At 49.7% G+C, this 20,558-nt stretch overlaps 1 protein-coding gene across 1 annotated transcript in view; it reads right to left on the bottom strand.

The window, feature by feature from the left end:
* Nucleotides 1–19,537, bottom strand: part of DDX59 (DEAD-box helicase 59) — a 57,160-nt gene extending 37,623 nt beyond the window's left edge. The window contains exons 1-3 of the mRNA XM_075320952.1: nt 17,615–19,537; nt 3,203–3,370; nt 2,291–2,380 (exon numbers count right to left, since the gene is read on the bottom strand). Coding sequence (XP_075177067.1) covers nt 2,291–2,380; nt 3,203–3,370; nt 17,615–19,387 — 2,031 coding nt within the window. The 5' untranslated portion in view covers nt 19,388–19,537. The remainder of the gene's footprint in view (nt 1–2,290; nt 2,381–3,202; nt 3,371–17,614) is intronic.
* Between the last annotated feature and the right edge of the window lie 1,021 nt (nt 19,538–20,558).

The following is a 20,558-nucleotide window of genomic DNA, read 5'->3' as shown; positions in this document are numbered from 1 at the left end:
GCCTCAGCTAATACACATCCCCCCCACCCTGTGCAGCCTCAGCTAATACACATCCCCCCCACCCTGTGCAGCCTCAGCTAATACACATCCCCCCCACCCTGTGCAGCCTCAGCTAATACACATCCCCCCCACCCTGTGCAGCCTCAGCTAATACACATCCCCCCCACCCTGTGCAGCCTCAGCTAATACACATCCCCCCCACCCTGTGCAGCCTCAGCTAATACACATCCCCCCCACCCTGTGCAGCCTCAGCTAATACACATCCCCCCCACCCTGTGCAGCCTCAGCTAATACACATCCCCCCCACCCTGTGCAGCCTCAGCTAATACACATCCCCCCCACCCTGTGCAGCCTCAGCTAATACACATCCCCCCCACCCTGTGCAGCCTCAGCTAATACACATCCCCCCCACCCTGTGCAGCCTCAGCTAATACACATCCCCCCCACCCTGTGCAGCCTCAGCTAATACACATCCCCCCCACCCTGTGCAGCCTCAGCTAATACACATCCCCCCCACCCTGTGCAGCCTCAGCTAATACACATCCCCCCACCCTGTGCAGCCTCAGCTAATACACATCCCCCCCACCCTGTGCAGCCTCAGCTAATACACATCCCCCCCACCCTGTGCAGCCTCAGCTAATACACATCCCCCCCACCCTGTGCAGCCTCAGCTAATACACATCCCCCCCACCCTGTGCAGCCTCAGCTAATACACATCCCCCCCACCCTGTGCAGCCTCAGCTAATACACATCCCCCCCACCCTGTGCAGCCTCAGCTAATACACATCCCCCCCACCCTGTGCAGCCTCAGCTAATACACATCCCCCCCACCCTGTGCAGCCTCAGCTAATACACATCCCCCCCACCCTGTGCAGCCTCAGCTAATACACATCCCCCCCACCCTGTGCAGCCTCAGCTAATACACATCCCCCCCACCCTGTGCAGCCTCAGCTAATACACATCCCCCCCACCCTGTGCAGCCTCAGCTAATACACATCCCCCCCACCCTGTGCAGCCTCAGCTAATACACATCCCCCCCACCCTGTGCAGCCTCAGCTAATACACATCCCCCCCACCCTGTGCAGCCTCAGCTAATACACATCCCCCCCACCCTGTGCAGCCTCAGCTAATACACATCCCCCCCACCCTGTGCAGCCTCAGCTAATACACATCCCCCCCACCCTGTGCAGCCTCAGCTAACACACACACGAAAACATTCTTCTCACCTGCTGTCAGCGGCATGCAGGCACGTGGACTCGGTGAAGCCTCAGCTACCACACACACACAGTGCAGCCTCAGCCAGCAACAGAACCACACACACGGCATGAGACACAGACACAGACACACACACAGACTGCAGCCTCAGCCAGCAACACGAAAACATTCTTCTCACCTGCTGTCAGCAGCACGCAGGCACGTGGACCAGGTAATGATCACAGCTGCTGTCATCGCTGAACGTTCGGCCGGCGCGTGCAGAGCAGTTCTCACTGCACAACAGCCACTGGCCAATCACAGGCAAGCATCTGAGGTCATATGCAGCAGGTGCTTGCCTCTGATTGGCAGGCGGCTGTTATTGCGTTCTGCAGCGAGAACTTCACTGTGCGCGGCAAAGACAAAACTGTAGGCTGAAATAAATAACTGACAGCTGCGGCCCCTGCACCGGTCGCCATCTTTACCGGGTCCACGGGCCTGCGGGCCGCAAGAAGCCACCTGAAGGGCCGCATGCGGCCCGCGGGCCGCGTGTTTGAGACCCCTGTTCTAGGGTTCACAGCCCTTACCCTTACTGTCTTTCTGGTGCGTTTCTCCAATCATTCTTGAACCATGCATACTCTGCTTCTGGGTTTGCATGTGAATACATGTTTTTAATATATAGACTATTAAAGAATAATATTTTCAGGGTTTTGTTTAGTCTTAACCTATATTTTGCTGCTTTTTAAATAGTTAAAATTGTAAATCGCATGTAAAATCAAGAAACTTTGCAGTTTCTCTCTTCTACAGTCATGAATTTTTAATCTTACAGATTACTTTGCAAACCCTAGATTACCAGCCCCATCTGCAGCCCATGAGCATGGCCAGTTCCCTAGAAATACAAAGTACAAGTTCTGTTCTGAAGTTGACCAGATCGGATCCAGGCAGTTTCTGTGCCCCTGCGCCCCTCCTGTCTCTCCTTGAAATATGGAGGGTTCAATGACCATGCCGCTGGTCTGAACGGCCGATCTTCAGGAGTGCAGGAAGCAAAGCATCAGCGTCTGTAGATATGATACATATCAACCCTTTCATGTTCACTTACCTCATCCAGTATTAGGATCCTTAGTTCTCTAAGGTTTACACAATTTTGATTAATGATTTCTAAGAGTCTTCCGGGAGTTGCAATAAGAACCTGAAAATAAGGAGGAGAATATTTTTATCACCAAAGTAAAGTCAATTAACAAATAGATCCAAGTGAGCCTGGGCAGTGCATAGTACACACTTCTCTGTCATATTTCATACATGACTGATCTACAAATGCAGCCTCCATGCTGCCAGGACCAGACTGTGCGGTTCCCCCTGCTGTCACAGAGTAAGTATAGCTCGGTAAGCAGCAAGAACTGCCCATTACTGTCTTCATTGGGGAGCAGAATCGTACAATTCCTCTATGGGTCCTGGCAGCATTAAAGGAATTGTCAATGTATAAAACATTGATGATCTATGCCTAGGAAAGGTCGTAAATATCAGCTTGGTGGAGGGTCTGACATCCCCACCGATCAGCTGTTTCATCTCCTGATGGCTAGATATACCCACTGAAAAGTTCGGCTCCTTTCAATGTGTTGCGTCTGCTGCCGTGTACTGCAGATCGGCTTCAATACAAGTTTACCTGCAGTACTCTGCATAGGCTTCTACACATTGAATGGAGCCGATAAAACAGCTGATGGGTGGGGATATCGGACCCTCCACCAATCTGATATTTATAACCCATCAATATCCTACACTCGGACAACTTCTGTAAGCCTTAGTTTATGTAAATTCACAGCATTAAATAAAACGCTCCATGGTCCGCACAACTCCTTTATTTTTCCTAACAGATCTATTAGAAAACATTTTTATAAAAACCAGCTTGGAACTGGACGCAAGGAATTCTGCAATTACATCTGCTTATAAAAAACAAGCTCAGGAAATAATACTTGGCCTGTTAGATGATAACATCGGAAATGCTGTCCGTTACCTGCACGTTTTGCTTCAGTCGGTGCAGTTGTGGGGGCAGTGGCATCCCCCCTACCAGCAGGGCAGTCTTCATTTGGGGGAGTTTAAACATCAGCTCCTGGGCCTGTTTCTCTATCTGCACCCCCAGCTCCCTGGTAGGTGTAAGGATTAATGCGGCCGGGGCGTCCTTCTGAAGAGAGAGGATAAGAGGATGATGACACTTTTCCTCCTATATACAGTACATGTACCTTCCTACAATTCAAGCTCCCAGCCTGTGACTCCAATAAACAAGGGGAACAGTTCTGCCCAATCATCTATTGATTTCCACAAGGAGTAAAAGAGAAATGGCACAATTCAGAGACATAACACATGGAGACCAGCACTGTCAAATCATGGGACCATCAATACTTGGCTGCTCACATTTTTAGAAATACTTCACACAAAACCTTTTTTTTTGTTCAGCCCTTTCAAACACTCCATTACTTTGTAGCATGTTTTGTTTTATCGTTGTCAAATGTTTTTTTCCCACATTTTTCTAAAAGTCCTATAAAAGAAGCCGATGATAAACAAGCTGGAAAACAAAAACAAAACATACATGGACTTTTTTTTCTATTTTTTTTTTTTTTTTAAAGGGAAGGTGCCATCATAAAGAAATTTTCTTCAAGAATTGAAAAAATGTAAAAGTATTGCTCACATTTATAAAAAAAAAAAAAAAAAAAAAAAAAAAAAAAAAATTATGGTGCAAAATATGAAAAAACAAAAATGGCACCAATCTCCTGCCAGAGCTGTGACCTGGACGGCTCAGGGGACATGCCTAGTCACAGCTGGTGGTAGCCACAATGCAGGAGATGCAGTAGGCCTCCAAATCGCAGGCTCCTATATCCAGGGGCTGCCATATTTAATGTTAGTGTCGGGCTCAGACACTTTACGCACCAGCAAATGAAAACAGCAGCGCACTGAGACTGAAGAAAAAAAAATGTAAATAAAAAATAAACCAATGCATTAATTTTGTGTTAAAAATAATTGATTACATAATCAATAATTATTACTACAAACAAAAAAATCATGGCACCTTCCCTTTAAAGGGAGCCGGTCACCATGAAAAAGCCGTGCAATTTGCAGACCCCATGTTATACAGCAGATTGATATATACATTTGTGAGAAAAGATGCTGTATACCCTTTCTTTTAAACCTTTACTCATTCTCGGATCTTCAGTCCAGTGGGCGGACCGATCAGTGACTGACCGCTGTCTCTTCAGTCCAGTGGGCGGTCCGATCAGTGACTGACAGCTGTCTCTTCAGTCCAGTGGGCGGTCCGATCAGTGACTGACAGCTGTCTCTGCACACACACACACACCTAAACAAAGAAAGCTGCCAATCACTAATAGGACTGCCCACTAGACTGAAAATCCTAGAAAGTGTACAGGATTAAATGATTAAAAAAAAGAGAATTTTGTTACTTACCGTAAATTCTTTTTCTTATAGTTCCGTATTGGGAGACCCAGACCATGGGTGTTTAGCTTCTGCCTCCGGAGGACACACAACGTACTACACTTAAAAGTGTAGCTCCTCCCTCTGAGCTTATACACCCCCTGGTAGCCAGTCCTAGCCAGTTTAGTGCAAAAGCTGAAGGAGAATAGCCACCCACAAATAGAACAGAGCAAGAGCCAGAACAACCGGAGACTCTGTCCACGACAACAGCCGGTGATAACACACGGAACAAGAAAATTGCCAACAGGCAACAGGGAGGGAGCTGGGTCTCCCAATACGGAACTATAAGAAAAAGAATTTACGGTAAGTAACGAAATTCTCTTTTTCTTTATCGTTCCTTTGCGAGACCCAGACCATGGGACGTTCCAAAGCTGTCCCTGGGTGGGAATAAACAGAAAAAACTAAGAAGTAGGCGGAGCCTAACTTCACAAGTGGGCGACAGCCGCCTGAAGGATGCGTCTGCCCAAGCTCGCATCTGCCGAAGCATGAGCATGCACTTGGTAGTACTTCGAAAAGGTATGCAGGCTAGCCCAAGTGGCAGCCTGACAGACTTGTTGAGCCGTAGCCTGGTGCCTAAAAGCCCAAGAGGCACCGACAGCTCTGGTCGAGTGTGCTTTGATCCCCGGCGGGGGAGGCACCTGAGCACTCTGGTAGGCGTCCGAAATGGTCGATCTAATCAAACGGGCCAAGGTCGGCTTAGAAGCAGAGAGACCCTTGCGCCGCCCTGTGGTTAGCACAAAAAGAGAGGTGCACCGCCTAAGCGCAGCGGTACGAGACACATAGATCCGGAGAGCACGCACCAGATCTAGAGTATGCAGCGCTTTCTCAAAGCGATGAACAGGGGCCGGACAGAAGGAAGGCAAGGAAATATCCTGGTTAAGGTGGAAGGGAGAGACCACCTTAGGAAGAAAGTCCGGGGTCGGACGGAGAACTACCTTGTCTTGGTGAAAAACCAAAAAAGGTGACTCCGAGGAGAGCGCAGCCAAATCAGAGACTCTCCTGAGAGAAGTTATGGCAACTAGAAAGGCCACCTTTTGAAAAAAACGATACTAAGAAACCTCCCTAAGGGGCTCGAAAGGGGGTTTCTGCAATACCGTGAGGACCAAGTTAAGGTCCCAGGGATCCAAGGGCCGCCGATAAGGCGGAATGATGTGAGACGCACCTTGCATGAAGGTGCGGACCTGAGCCAGCCGGGCAAGACGCCGCTGGAACAGCACTGATAGAGCTGAGACTTGTCCCTTGAGAGAGTTAAGGGACAGTCCTAGCTGCAGACCGGACTGTAAAAAAGACAGAAGGGTCGGCAACGAGAATGGCCAAGGAGAATGGCCGGAAGAGCGACACCAGGACAGGAACATTTTCCAAGTCCTGTGATAGATCTTGACGGAGGAAGACTTACGGGCCCGAGTCATAGTGGAGATGACTTCAGGAGGAATACCAGAAGCCGTCAAAATCCAGGACTCAAGAGCCACGCCGTCAATTTGAGTGCCGCAGAATTCGGGCGGAAAAACGGACCTTGCGAGAGCAGGTCTGGACGGTCCGGAAGATGCCACGGCATCTCCACGGACAGTTGGAGCAGGTCCGGATACCAAGCTCGCTTGGGCCAGTCCGGTGCAAAGAGAATGACTCGACGGCCCTCCATTCTGATCTTGCGCAGGACTCTGGGCAAGAGAGCTAGAGGGGGAAACACGTAGGACAGACGAAACTGGGACCAGTCTTGAACCAGAGCGTCCGCGGCGAAGGCCTGAGGATCGTGGGAGCGAGCCACGTAAACCGGAACCTTGTTGTTGTGACGGGATGCCATTAGGTCCACGTCCGGAGTGCCCCACTTGCGGCAGATTGACTGAAACACTGCCGGGTGCAGGGACCACTCGCCACCGTCCACGGATTGACGGCTGAGATAATCTGCCTCCCAGTTTTCTACGCCAGGGATGTGGACTGCGGATATGGTGGACTTGGAGTCCTCCGCCCATTGAAGAATGCGTTGGACCTCCAACATTGCCAGGCGGCTGCGTGTCCCGCCTTGGTGATTGATGTAGGCAACCGCTGTCGCGTTGTCTGACTGGACTCGAATGTGCCTGCCCGCCAACAGGTGGTGAAAGGCTAGGAGAGCTAGAAGCACAGCTCTGGTTTCCAGCACATTGATTGAAAGGGCTGACTCGGACGGAGTCCAAGTGCCCTGTGCTCTGTGGTGGAGATGTACCGCTCCCCAGCCGGATGGATAGGCTGGCATCCGTGGTGAGAATCACCCAGGACGGAGTCAGGAAGAAGCGCCCTTGGGACAGGGAGAGGGGTCGAAGCCACCACTGAAGAGAGCTCCTGGTCCGTGGCGACAGAGCCACTAACCTCTGTAAGGAGGAAGGCCGCTTGTCCCAACAGCGGAGAATGTCCAGCTGCAGAGGACGCAGATGGAACTGGGCAAAGGGAACCGCCTCCATGGAGGCCACCATTTGACCCAGCACCTGCATCAGACGCCTGAGGGTATAACGGCGGGGCCTCAGGAGAGAGCGCACCGCCAACCGGAGTGACAGCTGTTTGTCTAAGGGCAACTTCACAAGTGCCGGCAAAGTCTCGAACTGCATCCCTAGGTACGTGAGACTCTGGGGTCGGAGTCAGAGTGGATTTGGGAAGATTGACAATCCACCCGAATTGGGCTAGGGTGGCGAGAGTGAGCAAAACACTCAGCTGACAGTCTGCGCTGGATGTACCCTTGACCAGAAGGTCGTCCAGATAAGGAAGCACTGCTAACCCCTGGAGGTGCAGGACCGCAATCACTGCCGCCATGACCTTGATGAATACCCGAGGGGCCGTGGCTAACCTGAAGGGGAGAGCCACGAATTGGAAATGATCCTCTCCTATCGCAAAACGTAAACCAACGCTGATGTGACACTGCGATTGGCACATGTAGATAGGCATCTCTGATGTCGATGGACGCCAGGAACTCCCTTGGGTCATAGAGGCAATGACTGATCGCAGAGACTCCATGCGAAAATGCCCGCACCCCGGACATGCTTGTTGAGAAGCTTGAGATCCAAGATGGGCCGGAAGGTACCGTCCTTTTTTCGGAACTAGGAAGAGATTTGAGTAAAAACCTCTGAACCGTTCCTGAGCGGGAACTGGGACAATCACTCCGTTTGCCTGCAAGGACGCCACGGCCTGCGAGAAGGCGGCGGCCTTGGAGCAGGGGGGAGTTGAGAGAAAAAATCTGTTTGGAGGGCTGGAAGAGAATTCTATCCTGTAGCCGTGAGATATGATGTCTCTCACCCACTGATCGGAGACTTGCTTTAACCAAGCGTCGCCAAAGTGGGAGAGCCTGCCACCGACTAAGGACGTGGCTGGAGCGGGCCGAGAGTCATGGGGAAGCTGTCTTAGTGGCAGAACCTCCTGCGGTCTTCTGCGGACGCGCTTTTGGGCGCCAGTTGGATTTCTGATCCTTGGCTGAGTTAGCGGACGAGGCGGAAGGCTTAGAGGATGACCAGTTGGAGGAACGAAAGGAACGAAACCTCGATTGATTCCTATCCTGGGCGGGTTTCCTGGTCTTTGTTTGTGGCATGGAAGTACTCTTCTCGCCAGTAGCTTCTTTAATGATTTCATCCAGCTGTTCACCAAACAGCCGTGAACCAGCAAAAGGGAGCCCAGCAAGAAACTTCTTGGAAAAAGCATCTGCCTTCCACTCTCGAAGCCACAAAATCCTGCGGATAACAAGAGAATTAGCTGAAGCCACCGCAGTGCGGTGAGCAGCCTCTAGCATGGCAGACATGGCATAGGATGAAAAAGCTGAAGCCTGAGCAGTTAAGGTAACCATCTCAGGCATAGATTCCTTGGTGAGGGAATGCATCTCCTCTAGAGAAGCAGAGATGGCTTTGAGAGCCCACACTGCTGCAAAAGTCGGGGAAAACGCGGCCCCCGCAGCTTCATATACACAGATTTGGCCAGAAGGTCAATCTGACGGTCAGTGGAATCCTTAAGTGAGGTGCCGTCAGCCACCGACACAACGGTCCGAGCTGAGAGCCTAGACACCGGAGGGTCTACCTTTGGGGAGTGAGGACCACTCCTTGACCACCTCAGGTGGAAATGGAAACCGGTCATCAGAACCACGCTCTGGAAAGCGTTTGTCAGTCAAGGCCCTGGGTTTGGTCACAGCAGTCTGAAAACTGGAGTGGTTAAAGAACACACTCTTCACTCTCTTAGGCGAGGTAAACTGATGTTTTTCTGCCAGAGAGGTTTGCTCCTCTGATACTGGCGGATTGAGATCCAGCACAGAATTAATAGAAGCAATCAAATCACTAAGATCTGAGTCACCCTCAGAGAAATCGATGGGATACATAGCCTCCGAGCCCCCAGTGAGGGCATCCTCCTCATCTAGAGAGTCAGCTCTTGAGACAGAGCCGTGGGATGGGGAGGGGGAGGAAACCCTGCGCCTTCTCTAAGGACGGGGTCTGGGATCAGATGATGAATCCTCCGTGAGCTCCGATGGACGGAGGTCAGAGGATAGGAGTCCTCTGTCAAGAGTATTAGAGGCACCCTGTGAGGGGGGCTGATGCATATTCATCAAAGTCCTGGACAAAACCCCATGGACTCAGCAAATGACTGGGATATGGACCTAGAAAAGGACTCTACCCAGGCCGGGGGTTCAATCACAGGTGCAGCAGCAGCCTGAGAGACCATGCTGCTGGAGTGGGGGCTTTGCAGAGAATGAACCCCAGGGAGAATATACAGAGGTCCACAACCGGAGACCGGCTGTGGCTTACCAGACCGCTGAGCGCGGTGTTGTGTGCCCTCCAGATCCCGAAGCCCGGTCCCCCAGTCGCAGCACCTCAGCAGAGATGCAGAATGCAGGATGTCCCAGAGCAGAGTGAACTCTGCATGAGAAGAGGGCGTTCCTATAAAAGAGCGGGAACTGGACGGCAAAAGAGACCTGCAGGGAAGGAGGGACGCCCCAGCAGTGGGGAGTGTCCCTCCCCTGTGTAGAACGGCCACCGGGAGGAGCCGAACCTGTCCCTCTGCATGAGTGACATGCGAGGGCAGGAAAATGAAACTAGGCCTCCGGCGAAGCCAGGGTCTAAATTTAAGCGGCGAGGCCGACAAGCAGGCACCATCGGCGCGGTTCTCAGGCAAAAGCTAGAGAACCCGCCGGAAAAGTTAAAACAATCACATACAGCACACTCTCCCCTTACAATAAAGAACCGGGACCCCCAACATAAACGTCTCAGGTACTTAGCTGCTGAGACGCAGGGCCATGTCCCTGGGGATGAGTGCTCCGGTCCAACAGAATCCTCAAGGGGCTGTGGATGGAGACCGGACTCCTGCCAGGCATGGAGACCGTGCTGGCTCCCACTTCAAGCCAGAGCCCAGAAGGGATGGTGAAGGAGCGCGACATGTAAGGCTGCAGCCTTGTAAATCAACCTTAACAACACCACCGACACAGTGGGGTGAGAAGGGACATGCCGGGAGTCCAGACATGGACCCGCTTTTCTTCAAACTCTTTCCAAAAGTCAAACAAATCAGATGAGAATGCATGTGTGGATGTATGCCTCCTGACACAAAGCAATAAACTAGCTAGGACTGGCTACCAGGGGGTGTATAAGCTCAGAGGGAGGAGCTACACTTTTAAGTGTAGTACTTTGTGTGTCCTCCGGAGGCAGAAGCTAAACACCCATGGTCTGGGTCTCCCAAAGGAACGATAAAGAAACAGGTTATACTGAATCATTACTCATAAAACAATATGTCCCTTTGCTCAGCTCCTCTTGCTCTTTCATAGGCAGCCAGCAAATTACATTGCATTCTCATGGTGACTGGCTCCCTTAAAAGGAAATATGTCAGCACATTTTTGCTATGTAATCTGAAGGCAGCATGATGTAGGGGCTGAGACACTGATTTCAGGGAAGTGCCACTTATTAAGCTGTGTGCTGCTGTTTCAATACAATGAGTGTTTATCAGCAGGAGATCATCACTGCCTGGACTACATAGCACATGCCTCCTTGTCCAACACCAGCACTGATTAGCAGCTTACTGTCAATAAATATTGTACACAGAAAGCTGTGGTGTGGGTGGGGTTTGTTTTTGAGCTCTAAAAACTCTTCGGTCACAAACGCTGCACCCAGTAAACTAAGTGGTATATTGCTGGAATACAGGTCTCTATGCCTACATCATGCTGCTCAGAAGTAGCAAAAACCTGCTGACAGATTCCCTTTAAAGTCTATAGTGAAATCGAAATGAAGAGGCCTTTTCTTTTTAAAGTGGTTGTCCCGTACTATGATATTGTTGACCTGCCATTAGAATAAGTCATCAATATCATGCTGAATCTTTGCCTCTATTTGCACAGACATCAAGTAATAGGTAGTGCCAGTCATTTTTTGCCAGGGTCTTTATCACCTCTATTCCCACCCAACATTACACCCCATGACCCGCATCATTATGTGCAGACCAGGAGTCAGAGATTCTGTATTTCTATGAGGCTCATTTCAAGGCTTTTATAGTAAGGCATGGACGAGGTCTGACGGCTGAGGCCCCATAACCAGAAGAATGAAGGGGGCGGTATTAGGCTATGTGCGTCACTGGGAAATGGAATTTTCTTGAGAAAATTCGCTTGCTCCTGAAAGATTACCGCACCCGCGGTAAAAAAAACGCGGGAAACCGCACCCGAAAACCCGCATGCGGGTTTGCCGCGGTTTGCTGCGGTTTACCGCTGTATTATTCGCGGTTTTGCCGCATGTGGGTTGGGATGTGCTTTATTGCATTCAATGCAATAAAGCACATTGAAAAAAAAAAAAAAAAAAAAAAGTCATTTAATTCTGAGATAGTAGATAGATAGATAAAGAGACAGAAGAATAGATAGAGGGATAGATAGATGATAGATAGATAGATAGAGGACAGATCGCTGCATTTCCCACGGTCGGCAGTGAGTTCACATTACCGGCCGTGGGAAATGACCGGTAATTACCTCTGCTGTCTGCTGCATTCAGCCTGTGTCTGTGACAGTCGCGGCTGGATGTCAGCAGTGCAGGAAGCAGGAGCCGGAGCTGTGGATTATGTCGGAGCTGTGGATTACGCCGGAGTTTTGTTGCGGGAGGGGTTAATAAAATGGTGAACGAGGCTTGTTTGTTTTATTTTAAAATAAAGGATTTTTCGGTGTCTGTGTTTTATTCACTTTACTTACGGGTTGATCATGTCAGCTGTCACATAGACGCTGCCATGATCAAGCCTGGGGTTAATGGCGGTGATCCACCACCATTAACCCCTTGTTATATTACCCTGACCGCCACTGCTAAGGCGGCGGCAGGAAGAGCCGAGGACACTCCCGGTGCCTGCCGCATAATGCATGCGACAGTGCCGGGGCAGCTGCGGCTGATATTCTCGGCTACCGGAGGGGGAGTGAGGCGGGGGACATTACCCCTGCCCCTCTCCCTCCCCAGCCTGAGAATACCGGGCCGCCGCTGTGTGCTTACCTCGGCTGGATGGTAAATATGCAGCGGAGCCCACGTTCTTTTTTTCCTATATTTCCGTTTTCTTTCTATGTGTGTTCTATGTGTCTGTGTCTATGTGTTCTATGTCTGTGATGTGTTCTGTGTCTGTGATCTGTGTGTGTTTACTCTCTGCACGGCTTCCTCTTCCTGTAATGACATCACTTCCCTGCAAACCGCAGACAGGCGATGTACATTACTGGAGGTAAACCGCGAAATACCGCAGGGAATAACGCAGGAAAACGCAGTGAACCGCACAGAATTTGCTGCCTGCGTTATTCCCTGCGGGATTTCATGATTAACATTGGAGTCAATGGAGTGAAATCCCGCAGCGATGTGCGGAAAAGAAGTGACATGCACCTGTTTTTGCTGCGGGATTCCCGCAGCAAAACATGCAGCTGTCAAATTCCGCCCAGTGCGCACAGGATTTTTTTTCTCCATAGGATTTGCTGGTGATTCACTGCAGAGATGTTATGAACATTTTCTGCAGCGAAACATGCAGCAAATCCGCGGAAAATCCGCGGCAAAATCCGGTAAGTGCGCACAGGGCCTAAGTGTAGCATGTGTCCACCCCTATCAAATGAAACAAACAAAATGTGTCCACCACTATAAAATAAAATAAAAGTAAAAATTCATAGGACCTCAGTCAGTCGATGTATTTGTGTCAAACAAAGTAAATAAACAGTAAAAATGCATAGGACCTCATTCAGTCGGAAATTACCAGAAATTGCGATTATATCAGCGGAACTTGCGCAGCTATTTCATCTACGATGGCATTGAATGGTGCTTCGTTGTGTATCTTTTTCCACCAATATTCAGTCAAGTGACCAGGCAATAAATTCAGCGATGTACCTTTCATTTTTCGCAATATTTTGGTTTTAATGTGACCCCAGTGGCACTCGATCCTTTGCATGTTTGCTATGCGTGATATGGGCAATGAAATTCTGTGATGATTCACCGTTTCGTGCATGTAATTGAAACCTTGCCATGTGGAAATGTTCCGGTAAGCGGCCCATTCGTCTGATCTGATTAATGTGTCGGGTGCTATATGGCGTTGAATTATCGGTCGCCAACGTTTGTTTGTTCTGATGAAGCACGTGGAACATGCGTAAGTCCGAAAATCCACGGACCAACGACCTCGTTCCCATAATTCTGTTGCGCTGGCGGCACGCGATTTCCCTGCAGAAGACATCCCCTGTTGTATTTTCTGCAACCACGCATTAAACGTTCGTTAATCTGAACAATTTCTCCCAGGCCTCCCGTGGCTGGAGCATCATTTAGGGAACGTTGGCATACTTCCCGGATATAATTTCGCCAATCAACGAATGTCTGATTTTGCATTATCGACTCTAGTAGCAAATGTTTCATTTGTATCATGGACAGATCTTTCGCCCCAAAATATATTACGGCTAAACCGGCCTTGTTTGTAGAGGTGGACACATGCTACACTAATACCGAAGGGGGCAGAGTACTAACGGTGAGAGTCTTCAAGGGTCACCCACCTACTATAATGGAGACTGACCTGCAGGTTTTTCCACCGTTCTTCAGGGTCACAAGGTAGGACCTCTACGGACGGTCTAAAATCTCTATCAGATATTTATAATATATCCAATGAAGATGCCACAAGTATCTGAGGAAAGGAATGTGTCATCAGAAAATTGCTTTAATCAGGTTTGTGTGTTTCAATTCATTTTTTTTCCATTTAGATATTACAAATTTAGTAATCCTGCATTTTTCAGCTTGGTCACTGGTTTAGACTCTAAAGGCTGCTTTACACGCACCCGCCCCCGTCGTTTGTGCGTCATGTGCAAATCACTGTCCGTGGCGAACAATATCGCCGGTAAGCATCACACCAACTTACCCAACGACATCGCTGTGGTCGGCAAACAACCTCTTTTTTTAAGGGGGCTGTTCGTGCTGTGCCACAGCGACGTCACACAGAAGGCCACCAATAGAAGTGGAGGGATGGAGAGCAGCATCATGAACGTCACTCCCACCTCGTTGGCGGAGGACACAGGTACGGTGTTGTCCGTCGTTCCCGGGGTGTCACACGTAGCGATGTGTGCTGCCTCAGGAACAACGAACAACCTGCGTCCAGAACAAGCAATGATATTTTGAAAATGAATGACGCGTCAACAATCAACGATTTGGTGAGTATTTCGGATAGTTAGCGGTCGCTTGTACGGGTCACACACTGACGTCACTAACGAGGCCAGATGTGCGTTAAGAATTCCGTGACCCCAGCGACATCTCGTTAACGATGTCGTCCTTCCTTTCAGGAAGAGCTTACAGGAGTTTTATCATCAGAGGCAGGATTACAATTCCTGATCACAGAAACAACCAAATCATAAAAGGCCTTTTCCCACCTCCCCGTCCTTCAGAAACTTTGTAGCCATTGCTACTAAAGGGAAGTTCAATACTCTGCAATAGCGGCCACATCTCCGAAAAACTGATAGGGAAGGCTTTTTCTAAATACCTTGTTCAGCCAATTCTGCCTCTGAGCAGCGCTATTTCGGCCCGCTCATCCCCATGAAGTGACCCTGTCACCCCCCACCCCCGGGCTCTGTGACCACTGGGATCTGGTGAGGTCAGGTCAACTTCTAGTTAACCTCACATCACTGAGGCCGGCTGTGGGTGGTGTTTTGTCGCTCATCACAGCCCAGCATCGCACCTGCTTGTGGCTCTCTAAAGCAAAGGATAGCGTGTACGACATGCTGCACTGTGATGAGCGATGAAACGCCACCCAGAGCCCAGTCACTCAGGGAGACTGGGGCCGGCCTCGGTGAGGTCGGGTCAACTGGAAGTTGACATGACATCACCGGATCTCAGAGGTCATGGAGCCCAGGGGAAGGGAGGGGGTGGGGTCACTTTATGGGGATGAGCAGACCGCAATAGCGCCACTCAGAGGCAGAATGCACTACGCAAGGTTTTTAGAAAACGCCTTCCCTATCAGTTTTACAGAGAGGTGGCCACTATTACAGAGTAGTGTACCACCCCTCTAATGTATTTGTTGTTTCAAGGATATCACTGGAAGTTAGGGACTAAAATAACCCTAACGGCCGATGTTACAATTGCATGACTTCACATTTTTAGTGAAGAGTGTGAGATAGAAAAAAAAAAAAAACATCGCCAAAATTAAAAATAATACATTTCAAACCAAAACCTGATTTCCACAATAGATCGTTTTCTGATGACACATTCCCTTTAGGCCCTGTGCGCACACTGCATTTTTACCCGCGGTTTTGCTGCAGAAATTTCTTGAGAAATGTTTGTAATCTTCCTGCAGACATTTCCCAGCAAAACCTATGGGAAAAAAAAGATAGCTGTGTGCACACTGCGTTTTTTTCTCAAGAAAATTCTTTCTGCAGAATTTCTTGAGAAAATGTGCATGTCACTTCTTTTCCGCAGGTACCTGCGGTATACCCCCGGTATTTCACTCCATTCACTGTAATGTAATCGCGAAATACCGGGGGTATACCGCAGGTAGCAAATGATGTGCGGCATACCCTCGATATAGCCGCGGTTTACCTGCGGTAATGCTCATCGCTGCCTGCGGTTTTGAAGGAAGTGAAGTCATTATGACAGAAGAGGAAGTGGAGCAGAGTAAACACACGGATCACACTCCCTGGACGCCGCACAGAAGCGCTTCCGTGTGACCTCCAGGTGCCCGTGCAGTCTGTCCCGCTCCAGCCCCGCGGCTGCCTGCACAGCAATGTCAGTGTCTGCCCACAGTGTCAGCAGCTTGTCACCCTGCAGTGCGTGCAGCCGCGGGGATGACGGGCGCTGCGGTCAGGTTAGATGAGATCATTACCTGCTGTGACGATCTCCTGCACCGCTGACGTCACCGCTGTCACTGCCTTCTATACCCGTCTCGCGGGCGGCCCGAGACTGTCACTAGCAGTAACGTCACGGGCTCGCATTACTGCTGAGAACGCGGCTGGCATAGAAGTCAGTGACAGCGCTGACGTCAGCAGTGCAGGAGATAGTCACAGCAGGTGATCTCATCTAACCTCCTGATGGCAGCGCTCGTCATCCCCTGCAGTGACCTGGGCTGACCTATTGATGTAAGCTCAGGTCACTGCATTACTCTCCCAGCGAAAGGGGAACATTTTGTTCTTCATTGACTGGGACGGCGACTATGGTATGGATTACGCCGGACCTGGAATTGATTGTTCTTTTCAATAAATAGGTGCAAGAGGGAATGTTTTGGGGAGTATTTTTTCAAATAAAACTTTTTTTGTTGTCTATTTTTTATTTCTTACTGACTGGGTTGGTGATGTCGGGTATCTGATAGACGCGTGACATCACGAACCCCAGGGCTTGATGCCAGGTGACATTACACATCTGGCATCAACCCCATATATTACCCCGTTTGCCACTGCACCAGGGCAACGGGATGAGTTGGGGCGAAGCACCAGGATTGGCACATCTAATGGATGCGCCACTTCTGGGGCAGCTGTGGCCTGTTATTTTTAGGCTGGGGAGTGTCAAATAACAGTGGACCTCCCTAGTCTGAGAATACCAGACCACAGCTGTCCGCTTTACCTTGGCTGGTGATCCAATTTGGGGGGACCCCACGTTTTTTGTTTTAAATTATTTAACGTAAAATAACAGCATGGGGTGCCCTCTGTTTTGATTACCAGCCAACGTGAAGCTGCCAGCTGTGGTCTGCAGGCTGCCGCCGTCTGCTTTACCCTAGCTGGCTACAAAAGATAGGGGGTATCCCACGTCATTTTTTTTTAATTACTTATTTTTTGGCTAAATACAAGGCTAGGCACCCTTTAGTGGCACATGAAAGTCACTAAAGGGTGCCAGCTTAGAATATGCAGGGAGGTGGGACATTATATATGTCTTTTTCATCTATTATCTATCTATTCATCTTTCCCTCTATCCATTATCTGTCTATCTATCGATTATCTATTATCTATATTATTTATTGCAGCTACAGCATAAAAAACCGGAGGGACCAACCTGCGGAAAAACCGCGGCAAAATCGCAGCAAAAACGCATGCATTTTCCCCACAGTTTTGGTGCGTTTTTTTACCGCAGGTGCGGTAATCTTCAACTCCCAGAGGTTTCTCAAGAAATTTTCTTGAGAAAAATCACTTTTCTAGTGCGCACATAGCCTTACTGTCTGTTGAAGCCTCATTCAAAATTTCATCCATTTTTAGTTTGGGTCTGTTTTTTACCATCAATTTTGCATCTTTTTTTGCAAAAAAAAATAAATAAAATCTATTTCAAAGCATCTCCCATCCATTAGACATGAAAACATAGACCTTACTGGGATGACACACAGATGTCATCCAACAGCCATCCATTTGTTCTCACAGACCTTTCACTTGAATGGGAGTTTAATTAGCAAATTGGATCAATAATGGACATCTTTTTGAGTTTTTTGCAGACAAATATCAGATGGTCTTGTAAAATTGAGACTCCGCTTCCATACAACATTCAGCCATGTCTACATGATCTGCAGAGAATACCTGCTCCATACATCTGACCACAGCTGGAAGCAGGAAAGCAGCCGTCTTCCCAGATCCCGTGTCAGCACTGGCCAGTACATCTCTTCCCATCAGTCCAACAGGGATCATCTGCATCTGGATGGGAGTGGGAGCGTCATATCCAGCCCGCTTCAGGTTTGTGCAAAGAGTGGGAGGAAAGTTACAATGCTCAAACTCTATGATTGGCCTGCACACTGCTTTTCCATGTACAGATAGGCCGAGCTGCTGTCTTAAATTGTCGATCTGCTCCTGACCCAGCTGGCTTATAAAGACGTGCTCCTCATAGGTGTAGGGTGCATTGGGGGTAGACGCTGCTTCTGTGGGCACAGTGCTCATGATGGCATCTGGATGAGATAAAGGTGACTGTTCAACGGCAAAGTTTCCTGTAATCGTGTTATATAGAGATGATGGTTGTGGATTGCATGTTGTATCTTCAGTAAAGGACTTCCCTGTAGATTGCAGGATGTCTTTGGCTTTACACTCCAGACTACATACATCGTGCTCAGTCCGGTCACAGATATATTCTCCATATCGACCACAAACAACACAGACTGGTTCTCCCGTGAGCGGCCAGCGCTGATGTTTGCTAAAGGATTTGATGGGCTCATCCTCTGCTTCAGAAGCAGATGGTAAAGATGTGGGAAGAGAAGAAGAAGCTGGAAAATGAACATGTGGAGGGACCACAGAGGTAGAAGAGGCTGAGGGAGGTGGAGAGGCGTGTGATGCAGCAGAGGGGGATGGGGAGGCCTGCGATGCAGTAAAAGCAACAGAAGAGGCCTGCGATGCAGGAGAGGCAGGTGGGGAGGATTGCGATGCAGCAAGAGCGAGTGGGGAGGATTGCGATGCAGCAAAGGCGAGTGGGGAGGATTGCGATGCAGCAAAGGCGAGTGGGGAGGATTGCGATGCAGCAGAGGTGGGTGAGGAGGATGGTGATGCAGCAAAGGCGGGTGAGGATGGTGATGCAGCAAAGGCGGGTGAGGAGGATGGTGATGCAGCAAAGGCGGGTGAGGAGGATGGTGATGCAGCAAAGGCGGGTGAGGATGGTGATGCAGCAAAGGCGGGTGAGGAGGATGGTGATGCAGCAAAGGCGGGTGAGGAGGATGGTGATGCAGCAAAGGCGGGTGAGGAGGATGGTGATGCAGCAGAGGCGGGTGGGGAGGACGGTGATGCAGCAGAGGCGGGTGGGGAGGACGGTGATGCAGCAGAGGCGGGTGGGGAGGACGGTGATGCAGCAGAGGCGAGTGGGGAGGACGGCGATGCAGCAGAGGCGAGTGGGGAGGACGGCGATGCAGCAGAGGCGAGTGGGGAGGACGGCGATGCAGCAGAGGCGAGTGGGGAGGACGGCGATGCAGCAGAGGCGAGTGGGGAGGAATGTGATGTAGCAGGGGTGGGTTCGGAGGCCTGTGATGCAGCCGAGTGGGGTATAGAGGACTGAAATGCATCAGAGGCACAAGATGCAGCTGTTGCATGTACAGGTGGTGTTGCATGTACTGCAGCATCAGATAGAGATGCATGTGTTGCAGCAGGAGCACATGATGCAGCTGTTGCATGAATATGTGGTGAGCCATGTGTTACAGCATCAGAGGCAGATAGGGCCGCATGCGTTACAGCAGCAGGTGAGGAGTTTGGAGTTGAGGCAGAAGAAATGTTACTAGCCACTGACGTCTGACATTTCGGAGCCCCCGGCCCTCTCCGCTTCTTCCCCCCGGCTCCCTCGCTCTCCTGACGCCTTTTCACCGCTCTTGGTACAAACATTGTCAGATGGTGCCTCTGCCCGGTAAAAAGCTGACATTCCACACCCCGGCCAGCAGGTGTCGCTGTGCAGCGGAGCGCTCACTCCTCGGTGTCGGTGGGATAAACTGGTGGACGCTCAGCCATCAGCACTTCCGGCCTCCGCTGATGACGTAACACATGTCCGGCTCATGCTAATGGCGTAGCATCACGTCCGGCTCTTACTGATGACGTATGGTCTCGGCCTGCTATTGTGTGCCAGAAGCAGTGAGGTACAGAGCGCATGTATCGCAGACAGCAGCTGTCATCCTCATCAAGGCTGCAAAGAGTGTATCACAGAGCGCACCGGGCAGTGCGGGGCATGGAGTCTGCCGCTGTGTGCACGCTCACCCACACATGTCGCCCTTTACGTTTGGCATTTTGAGGACTTATCTGCGCGATGTGACGATCCTGAACTTGGTCTCTTATTTTTCTTTAAGTTTCTTATTCTGCAATTTTTTCTTTTTGTTTTTTTTTTTACAGTTTTATTAACAAAAATTAAAAATTACAATAATAAAATACAATACAATGAGAAGCCGTGATGTGACTACATATTAAAGCAGCTACAAAAACATCAAACTGGCACTGAGGGATGGCATTAAAGGGGTTAAATAACTGTGGGCCAGTGATACTACACTGCAGACAGATAGACAGGAATGAGCACGCCAACCCCGGGTCACCCCCACCTGGTCCAATCGGGTTCTGGGCATCAAAACTGGCATCAAAGTGAGCAATTGACTACTTTTCACACATGTAGGTAATGGGTGTGTTTAAGAGGTTAAATTACTTTGAGCCACTGATCTGACATGCCACAGAAAGTGATTCTATCAAATTCAGGTCACCAGCCTGGCCTGAACGGGTCAGCACAGTAATGTTGATGTGAGATCAGTGGCCCAAAGTCATTTTATCCTTTAAAAGCACCAGATACTTATTTGAATCGTCAAAATTGACTGACTGCCCAGTTTGTTGCCAGTTCTGATGCCCAGAACCTATTCAGGCCAGGTTGAAATCACCTGAATTTGATGCAGGTCATCACTATCTGTGCAAAAGAGGTGAAATCAGTGCCCAAAGTCACTTAACCTTTCAATAACACCTGTTAGTGCCCACTCTGATGTACGTTATTGGTACCAGTTTAATACATTACTCACAAAAAGTT

The sequence above is a fragment of the Anomaloglossus baeobatrachus genome, chromosome 8 (genome assembly GCF_048569485.1).
Source record: "Anomaloglossus baeobatrachus isolate aAnoBae1 chromosome 8, aAnoBae1.hap1, whole genome shotgun sequence".
Classification (NCBI taxonomy): Eukaryota; Metazoa; Chordata; class Amphibia; order Anura; family Aromobatidae; genus Anomaloglossus; species Anomaloglossus baeobatrachus.
Note: the sequence above shows the minus strand (reverse complement) of the source record. Positions and strands in the feature narration are given on the sequence as shown.